This window comes from Priapulus caudatus, unplaced genomic scaffold (genome assembly GCF_000485595.1).
Source record: "Priapulus caudatus unplaced genomic scaffold, Priapulus_caudatus-5.0.1 Scaffold1092, whole genome shotgun sequence".
Classification (NCBI taxonomy): Eukaryota; Metazoa; Priapulida; class Priapulimorpha; order Priapulimorphida; family Priapulidae; genus Priapulus; species Priapulus caudatus.
This window is the reverse complement of record NW_014578153.1, coordinates 51033-61391: the sequence shown is the minus strand read 5'-3', so window position 1 is coordinate 61391 and position 10359 is coordinate 51033. Positions and strand designations below refer to the sequence as shown.

The 10359-nt window shown below is 41.8% G+C and overlaps 2 protein-coding genes across 2 annotated transcripts in view; both read left to right on the top strand.

Moving 5' to 3' along the window:
• The first annotated feature begins 4943 nt into the window (after positions 1 to 4943).
• Positions 4944 to 7158, top strand: LOC106815338 (jerky protein homolog-like). Its single transcript, XM_014819783.1, has 2 exons — positions 4944 to 5411; positions 5920 to 7158. Exons 1-2 carry the CDS (start codon positions 4944 to 4946, stop codon positions 7156 to 7158), a joined length of 1707 nt encoding a protein of 568 aa, XP_014675269.1.
• A 2576-nt stretch (positions 7159 to 9734) lies between these two features.
• The window catches only part of LOC106815337 (uncharacterized protein K02A2.6-like), a 25238-nt gene continuing 24613 nt past the window's right edge, over positions 9735 to 10359 (top strand). Inside the window, exon 1 of the mRNA XM_014819782.1 lies at positions 9735 to 9925. The gene's annotated coding sequence lies outside the window, so the exon portion shown is untranslated. The remainder of the gene's footprint in view (positions 9926 to 10359) is intronic.

Genomic DNA, 10359 nt, shown 5'->3' with positions numbered 1-10359 from the left:
TCCTCATTTATACATCAAACGTACATCAACGTTACATTTTAGCTTGGCTTAGCGAGCCACGAAATGGAGCTCAGAAGCAGGGAGGCTTGAACCTAGAATGCAATGCGGCACCATTACTCATGCACTTGCTACCATTTACATTTTGGCGGAGTGGGAGTTTTCTGCAGGAATTTACCAGATATCTCTGGGTACAGTGTGCAGTACCACTACCAGTTGCCAAAATTATCATTCGAACAAGCGAACAATTAGCTACTCATAGATACCTACACGGAGGTGGCTGGAGAATCGGCAGCCCGGATATCGCGCAAAGCGCGAAAAACGCAGCGTAGCGGCACACTAACACAACTACGCTGCACTGATTGAATAGCAATTCCAACGGGTCCACTATAGATGCAAAAGCCATGCAATCGCTGAATTGAGCAGTTCTGGCCATTGCACGATGGGTTTGACTACCCAGGGGGTAGATTCATCAAGCTGCGTACGCAAAATATTTTGCGTAAAGCTTGTGTACGCAATCGACGTTGCTTAGTTGCGATTCATCAACACAGCTATATTAGCTAATTGCGTACGATTCGCGTACGCAAGCGAGGCCGTTTTAGGTGCGATTCATCAAGCTAAAATTTACACGTAAACCTTTGCGAACTTTACACGAGCTGACGAGTGCCGTAAACCACTCGAAATTTCCGCAAGGTGTTTCCAGCATACCGCAGCATACATTATTTTATTGAGAAAACATTATAAATTGACTACTCAACTAAAAAATTAATAAATAATTACCATACTACACAGACAGGCGGCGCCTTTGACGCTCTTTTGTCATAGCTTGGCATTGTTTTGCATTATAAGCGAGTTCGTAGTTAGCCGCCCTGTACGTGCACACGCCCGCACGTGTACGTGCACACGCACGCGCGTGTACACGCACGCACGTTTACGTGTACACGCACGCACGTGTACGTGCCACACGCCACGCACACGTGCACAAGCACGCATGCACGGTGTACGTGCACACGCACGCACGCGCTGTACGTACACACGCACGCACGCACGCACGTACGTGTACTGCCACACACACATGCACCTGCACGTGCACATGCACCGCCGTACGCACGTGCACACGCACGGAACGCACGTGTACGTACACACGCACGCAACGCCACCGTGTACGGACCACGCCCACGCATACACGCAACGCACGCACGTGTACGTACACACGCACAGCACGACGTGTACGTACACACGCACGCCACGCCACGCACAACGCTGCCCCACAATCAGCCACGCCACGTCTACGTTGCACACGCACGCACGCCCGTGCTACGTTACACACGCACGCACGTGTACGCTGCCACAAGCACGTACGTGTACGTTTGCACACAGCACGCCCACGCAGTGCACATGCCACGCCGACGCCGCACGTGTACGCTGCCACACGCACGCACGCCGCGGCCGTGTACATACAAACTCACGCACGCACGCACGTGTACGTGCACACGCACGCACGCCACGTGTACGTGCACACACACGTGCACATCACGCACGCGGCGCACGTGTACGTTCCACACGCACGCACGCACGTGTGACGTACACACGCACGCACCGCACGCCGTGTACGTACACACGCACGCACGCCCGATGTACGTACACACGCACGCACGCACCGTGTACGTGCCAACACGCACCGCAAACGCACGTGTACGTGCACACACACGCACGCACACGTGCACATGCACGCACGCACGCACGCACGCACGTGTACGTGCACACGCACGCAGCCACGCACGCACGCACGTGTACGTACACACGCACGCACGCATGTGTACGTGTCGCTGCTTTCACGAGTGTTGAACGCAATCATACAAACGAAAATGTGGACACTATCACATCCCCCAGCACTCATGTAGACAGAGAGGCGTCAGTTTGGTTCCTATCGGTATGTGTCGCACAGTGTGATTGGTTTATGCTAGGCACGCCTCTCAACAGCCAGCAGCCACGATGGCGTAGTGGATTTACACTGGAATTCATCAACATTTGCGTACGCAGGTGCTACGCTGCGTTGATGAATCGCACCTACGAGCTTTGCGTACGTACTTCGTAGAAACTCGGTGTACGCAATACACTTTACGCAACGTTGATGAATCCGGCCCCAGGTCGCTAGACATTTCCTAGAAATTTGCCTCGAAAATTCCTCGGCGCACTTTGTTTGCTGTAAAAAACGGAGTTTAACTTTTTTGTTGACATGACTCTACATCAGTGTACATCAGTGTAGTACATATGGCGTGCGTTAGATGGCGCATCGAGGCTATATGCATAGAAGACTGGTACCCGTTCGCCACCTCACTCCGGCATATATCCTTCGCTACACTGACGTAGTGTAGCGCGCTACACTGACGTAGTGTAGCGTGTCAAACTCTCGACCGGGTACTACCCGCGTATAAGAACATAGATTTTAAGAACATGTTAGGCTAAAATTTCCCATTTAGACCCCTTTACATAAGAACCTGTTTTAGGCTAAGATTTTAAAGTAGGTTCTTAATTTTCCATGCAGATGAAGACTTAAAAAGAAACACAGGTAAAATAAAAAAGACGAGCTCAACAATATCGATGCAATAACAATGCCAATGCTCAACAATAACAATGCCAGCACCCTGGCATTGTTCTTGAGACACAGTACTGCATTATTTACATATACAGTAAAAACCCGCATAAAAGAACACGTCGATTAAGAACACTCAGGCTGAAATGCGGTCAAAAAATTGCATATACATAAGAACATATTCAGCCTGAAAAATAAAAATTGTTCTTATATAAAAAAAAAATTAGGGTACATTTAGCAACTGTTTTTAGAATTGGCTAATTGATGTATAAACTAAATGACTCTTACCTTCTGTCAATCACATTTTTACTAAGGCTGAAGGGGTCGTTGTCGTATCAGGTACTACAGATATGTACCCGAGGTACATAGATATGTATACACAAAGTGTACCAGACTTGTACTACAGAAGTGTACCCTAACCCTAACCCTAACCCTAAACACACCTCATATAAAAATATAAACATAATACTAAACAACCTAAAACTATCTCGGGTACATATCTGTAGTACCTGACATGACAACGACCCCATCTGCTTTACTAAGTGTACAGTAGGCTACTAAGTACATACAGCATACATATATAGCATACAGCATATTATTATAAGCATACAGTACGAAGAATTTATGTGCTAGGCATTGCACATATAGAGTTTCGCAGCAGGTACATGGGAATTTCCAGGGTACATTTAGCAACTGTTTTTAGACTTGGCTAATTGATGTATAAACTAAATGACTCTTACCTTCTGTCAATCACATTTTTAATTTGCTGCAGACACAACGTTAACATGCTGACATTAAATTTATTAATTTTACAACTCCGAACTCCTGACCTTTCAGTTGAACTGTTCTAGTTTTCATGGTAAATCAAACACATTTTCGTAGGTCACTGATTTTCCAATCTGACCCTTCTTTCTCATGTTTCTTCTGTAACCTTGTAATCAGCTTTCTCAAGTAGAGCATTCCCAACAATTTAAAGTCTATAGTCAACTGGAAGCTCAAGTCCTTTACCTTGGCCTGTGTTAAATCTACTGCCAATACATTCCGCCTCAATTTGCCCATATGCTCTGACAAAAACATATGAAAAATCTCGGATAGTTCGATTGGTAAGTGTCCAACAATCTTCTCGTCTTTATTTCTTACGGCCAATGCATAACTGTCATGGTCATTCTCCGGTTCCATCTCGCAGTCCATAACTTCCCCAATATACACCGTTGAATCTTTAAAATAGGCATGGTACCCACGCACGCTTGCCTGAACATAGACTTCGTATTCATCTGCCATTTTATACTTATAGTTTGATTTGTGCCGAAAGCTGACTTTCCCCAAGAGAAATTCAAGATGGAAGCTTCACTTTCCCTCACGCACTCGGCAGTTAGATGCGATATTGTATGACTACTAGGCACTTTAATTTAATTTAATTTTTTTTAAATAAAAAAAAGTTAGGGTTAGGGTTAGGTTAGGGTTAGGGTTTAGGTTAGGTTAGGGTTAGGGTAGGGTTTTTTTTTTTTTTAAAGTGCCTAGTAGTCATATCCTAAGTGCCTAGTAGTCATATCCTAAGTGCCTAGTAGTCATATAATATCGCATCTAACTGCCGGGTGCTTCCCTCACTCGAAATGCCTTTTGGGTAATTTGGGCGTGCAAGGTATTATGGGATCGGGAAAAAGAAGTGACTCTCGTTGGAATTTTGATGAGTTGTGGAAGATGAATCGTACTTTATTCGATTGTGGTTTACGAAAATCAGTAGAGTTGAAGGATGGCAGACTGTATGACATTACAACAACATTGGAAAAGACAGTTAAACTGAGCAGCGCCACAGTTAAATGCAAACACTGCGACAGATCGTTCACAGGTCAACAATATCTGGACACCCATGTACAATTCAAACAACCAGCTTCTGCTGAACAGAACTCGAACAGCAATGGCTCAGAATCTAGGAATGCATCGACTATTGTTGCAATCTTCTGGATGAAGCGTTGAAGTTGGTGAAGCTTTAAGACGAAACGTGAGCTCTAAAAAATCGACTACAGTATTTGAAAGCAAGAAGGCGGTCAGTCTTTCAAAAAATTTGCACAAGGGAGAGATAGTGATCCGCTAGGGGACGGCTCTGATTGGCTAATTTTATCTCATATTTATTTTTTATTATTTTTGGCTAATTTTGTTTTATTTTAGAATTAGGGATAGGTTTAGGATTAGGGTTAGGGTTAGGGTTAACTGATTTCTATATCCACAACACACTAATAATGCGCCATTTAGCGGATCACTATCTCTCCCCTGTAACCACCTAGTTACCAAAACAAACAAGCAACGCTTACAGTTCGACTTTGGCAATGTCCAGGAATGCTACAAGAAAATGAATCGAACTTTATTTGACTGTGGGATCAAGAGAGAAGTGGAAACGAGGAACGGTCGATTGTTGGATGTTACAGCAACATTACCAAAGTCCATTGAGTTGCCCAAGAAACATGTTAAATGTGAGATTTGCAATGGATTGTTCACGGCAGAAAAGTACCTTCGAACCCACGTTCGATTCAAGCATAACTCTAATCTATTCAACCTTGGCAAAGATTCGTCGTTCTGTAATAACCATGTCGATAGTGGTTTATCGAAGAGTACCGAGTTGCATGCGAAAAAGGCAACCAGCAAAGAAGGTGAAGAAACTAACGACGAAATAACTATAGAGACCAAGAGAAATCCCCAGAAACCTGACAACAGACGGGGCCGTAATCAGAGGAAATCCTATAAAGTAGAATTTAAGGTAAAAACTATCGAACTCCTAGATTCCCTCAAAGGAACAAAGACTAAGAAGAAGTGGCAAAAGGTTGCAGAAGAAAGGGGCGTTCAGGGACGTAGCCAGGATTTTGAAAGTTGTAGGCACGACTATCTGAGCGGAGCGCCACCATCGGTTGGCGCGGAGCGTACAAGAAAATTTTTGGTTTTACAAACCCCCAGATGGCCGGAAACGGCCCTTCCCGAGTGTTCATTCTGGTTCCCTGACCTCTTGCTAACTTGAGACAACTAATTCAATATCACTTTTAAACCCAAAAAACACAAACGAGTTAAAATAGTGTTACGAACGAGTTAAAATGTTAAAAAACGGACAAGAATGGATCCTAGTCTTTTTCGGCGGGTAGAGTAGTTTCTTGCTACGTTCATTTCAATAGTTTTTCCTGCCTAGACTCTTAAACTCGTCCAGCAAGCTTATGGATTTGAATTATGGGTGTTTAAAAAAAAAAGATAACTTAATTGGCCAAAAAAAGTGTAGGCCCGGGCCTACAGTGCTACATACTGGCTACGCCCCTGGCGTTAGTACGTCGCTTGTAATAAAGTGGAACAAGAACAGAGACAAATTGCGGGCGGAACTTGACCTCAACAAGAGGAAGAAAAACGCAGGAGGTGTGAAGGCGGCACGACAAAGGAGGAAACTTGTGCACGAGAAAGCACAGAAAAGCGAGAAGTATCCATTAGCTGCCCAGCGTCTAATGGTTGAATTCAAGCTTCGCAGAGCCAACGGCTGTAAAGTATCAAAGCTTTGGCTAAAACAGAAGATGAAAGCAAATATTGAGCTATGTTATGGAAAAGAAGAGGCTGCTAAATTCAGAGGAAGCAGCAACTGGTTTCAAAGATTTAAGAAGCGCCACAACATTTCGTTTCGACACAGATCAAACAAGAAGCAGAATTCTGCAGATGATGGGCGTGAAACCATTCAAAGATTTCACCGAAATTTGCGAAAGGCGGTAAAGTCGAGGAGAAGGCGAAGTAGTTCAACTTTGGATGCTAAATATGGGCGTTGGTCTCCAGAGAATAGATATAACATTGATCAAGTCCCCCTCCCTTTCGTGGTTGATCAGGATAAAACCTATGATGTCACAGGCAACAAGCAGGTGTGGGTTTCTCAGCCCTCAACTGGTCTGGATAAGAGGCAGGCCACTCTTCAGCTTTGTATACGGGCAGAAGGGGAACAGCGTGTGAAGCCAGCTATTGTGTTTAGGGGTAAAGGCAACGTGTCTAGTGCTGTAAGAGCAGAGTATGATAGAGACGTGGATGTGTATTTCCAGAGATGTGCTTGGATGGACTCTGAAATAAACATGCAATGGGTATCTGGAACTTTACTACCTGGAGTAGGCAACTCACCAAACGAGAAAGTAATTTTCGCTGACAATGTTGGATTTCAGCAGGTAAAGCAATTTCATGAGGCCTGCAGGGAGGAAATAAATGCTATTGTCTATCTCCTGCCAGAGAACCAAACTGACAAGGTACAGCCTATAGATGCTGGGTATGGGAAATTGATAAAGTCTAAAGTAGGAGAGGCAATGGAAGGGTGGTTGGAGAAAGAGGCTAATTTAGAGGAATGGCATGATAAATTAAGTGCCAAAAGAAGACGGATTCTCATGACACAGTGGACTGCTCAGGCTTGGAGGGAACTCTCAACTAATAAAGGCCTATGCAAGAAACTGTTTGAGAAAACTGGCTGCCTTATGACAGCCGATGGTTCAAATGATGACCAGATCAGGCCACAGGGACTAGAATCCTATGTGTTTTATAAAAACAAACACATTTACAGTTGATTAAATTGCTATTAATAAAAGCTAAAATTAAATTGCAATTTAATCAACTGTAAATGTGTTTGTTTTTGACTTTCGGGGCTGGAATAAATTTTCGAGATCTAGCCTTACTATTTATTTTCTGACACACACTATAACAATTTAACAGTAAGTCTAGATAAACAGTCTAGATAAATAGTCTAGAAAATCTAGAAAATCAATAGTAAATCTACATCTCGAAAATTTCAGTTTGATGCTTTTAAAATTATTGTAAATGTTAACATAATCGCGAGCGTGCAATATAACTTTTTTTTGCGCGCTTTTTTACACGGTTTAGCGTGCATTATAACAACAACAACGGCGTGTCACGTGACGCGTTTTGACCAATCATGATGCATAAAATATCCGAGCCATTTTATAATGCGTTATAATAGGATGTAGTGATCGACATCGAATGGGGAAAGGTGTTTCATTTCATAGAATACCTAGTAAATCAAAATATCCAGTGAAACACAATCTAGTAATAGTATTATATAGATGATAGCTCTAGTACTATATATAGTATAGGCATAGCCCGCGTACAGTGACTGCCGCAATGACTGCCTGCGGCAGTCACTGTACGCGGGCTATAGTAATAGATGAAAGCAATACTACCCTGTTTCATGTTATATTAGATTATTACTATTAGGCAAGTGCATGATGTGAAATTACATATTTAACTTGTTACCACCATTCGTTCCGCACATATAATAGTTTGCCGACTTGGAAATTTTGGCCAGCAAGTTAGCATTTTTGATCCATTGGTCTGACAAGCAAGATGTTCAGTGTACATTACCAAAATTGTTTAGGGGGTCACGTTATTCAGATGCTAGAGTAATCATTGATTGTGCCGAGGTGTTTATTGAGCGCACTTGCATGGCAACCTAACTAGTCGTGCCTAGACATGGTCAAATCACAAGCACAATAACACTTTCAAAATCTTTGTGCAAATTGTGGGTATATATATCTCCAACTGGGTTGGTGATTTTTATGTCACGTGTATGTGGTGGTCGAACATCCGACAATGTAATCACACAGAGATTATGATTTTCGGATCTTATTGAGTATCGTGACTTAGTGTTAGCTAACGGGGGGTTTCTTATAAGTGAGGATTCAGCAGCAAGAAATGCATCCCTTTTAATATTAGCATTTACTCGCGGCCATGCAGAAACAGTCGAGTCAGAGAGACGTCGAAAAAACGAGAAAGCTTGCTGGCATCTGTATCCACGTTGGACGTGCGATTGAGCGAATCAAACATGTCAAAGTCCTCATCACCATCATGTCAATGAATATGTTTCCCCATGCTGACAACATCATCACTATTTGCTCTGCCACTGTTAATTTGCATCCTTGATTCACTCGGGCATTCCTCCGCAGAAAAGGATAGGGAGACTTTGTAACCCTAGGTATCCTCTTGGGTTTGGGTTACATTATTGTATCTATGTTACTGTATGTGCGCAGCGTCGCAGCGACACGGTAGGCGGCGGGGATTTAGGCAAAAATTCCACAGAGTCAACATTCCGGGAAAAAAATTACAACTTTCGCATCATCAGATTTCCATAAAATTTCACCAAAAACAAGTTAAGATGTTAAAGAAATGATGCAGATACTTTTTTAGGAGATGCAAAACTTGCAATCTGTATTAAACAGTCCCTCAATATAAGTCTAACTTTAAAGTAGCTCGTACGATCATCAAACGTAGCAGAATTTCGAATTTTTTTTAAAGATGGTCGGCCGAGTCCTCAATGCTCTCATAGTTATGACGTAGTGGGGAAAACACCATAGAACCAATCAGAACCCTCTCTTTTACTAGGGGGTGCCCCTCCGTCCTCGTAATTGCTGGCGCAGTCACACTGTTACTTTTCAAGCTGCGCTGCGCACTACATTGTCACGTTCCTAATCAGTGTGTGCGGTTCAAGGATAGAGAACATGGGTTCCAATAAAACCAATGTCATTTACATCAATATAAATATAATATTATATCAATATAATAGGTCAGGATTATGGTTAGGGTTAGGATTAGGGTTAGGGTTAATTTAGAATTAGGGTTAGGGTTAGGTTTAGGCACATTGGTTTTATTGGGACCCCTGTTCTCTATCATTGGGCCGTGTGTGCAGTGTGCCAGTGATGCTGGCACTGCGAATTGATTGATATTTCAATATATGCGGCCCTTGACGCCTAGATCCATTACCTTAACCCAACACGCGTCCATTAGATGTATACGTTCATTTGCTAGTTACGTACTACTAGCACGTTACGTATAATAGCCTAGGTATATATGCTTATAAAATACGCATTCACGATATTGCCAGTGGCAGTAGTGAAGCAGATGATGCTCATTGATAAACAAAAGACCATTCACGTGAGAGAGTCTGCTATTCCAATTTATTTTGTTAAATTAGTAAATTATTTGTCACGCAGCAACACAGTTGATATCGGCTTTCTCCCACATAGAACTTTATATTAAATCATTGTTTTTTGATAAAATAAAAATATATAATTACTAAAATAATATAATACGTGACAAGTGAAGCAGACGCTAATGCTCGCGCTACCACTTTCTTCCCATCGTGGTACAACTTCCATATCATATGAGTGAAGTGTTAGGTTTAGGTGTTTCGTAATTAAGATTTCGTTAGTAACACTCGATCGTCACATAGCTAGTTTATTAGCCTTCAAAATGCCACCAAAGAAAAAAGATACTGGTCCAAGCAAAAAGACAGTGGAGAAAAAGAAAGAACGTGTTATTGAGGTATAGAGTAGACTATTGAGTATTGTCCCATTGACCATTGTCGAGACTATAGTATAGTCTATAGACCATAGTATTGAAATTGAGTATTGAGTATTGTCACTATACTATACTATAGCTATAGCGGCAGCTAGTAATAGTATATTACTTATTAGTATTATATACATGTACTGTAGTATATATATTATATACCGGTATACTAATTACTATTATAATATATACTCATATGGGTTCAAGGATCATATAAATATTATATATTTATATATAAAATATGATTTATATGATTTATATGATATATATATATATATATTATTATATATATATATATATAATATTTATACCAATATATTAATATATATTAAATATAGTATATTAATATATTAGTATATTAGTAATATTAGTATTATAGCTGCTATAATACCAGGAGTGTATCAATA

Coding starts and splice junctions, on each gene's coding strand:
- LOC106815338 (XM_014819783.1), top strand. CDS start 4,944: ATGAATCGAACTTTATTTGACTGTGGGATCAAGAGAGAAGTGGAAACG. Junction 5,412..5,919: donor CTAAGAAGAAGTGGCAAAAG/GTTGCAGAAGAA, acceptor CTTGTAATAAAG/TGGAACAAGAACAGAGACAA.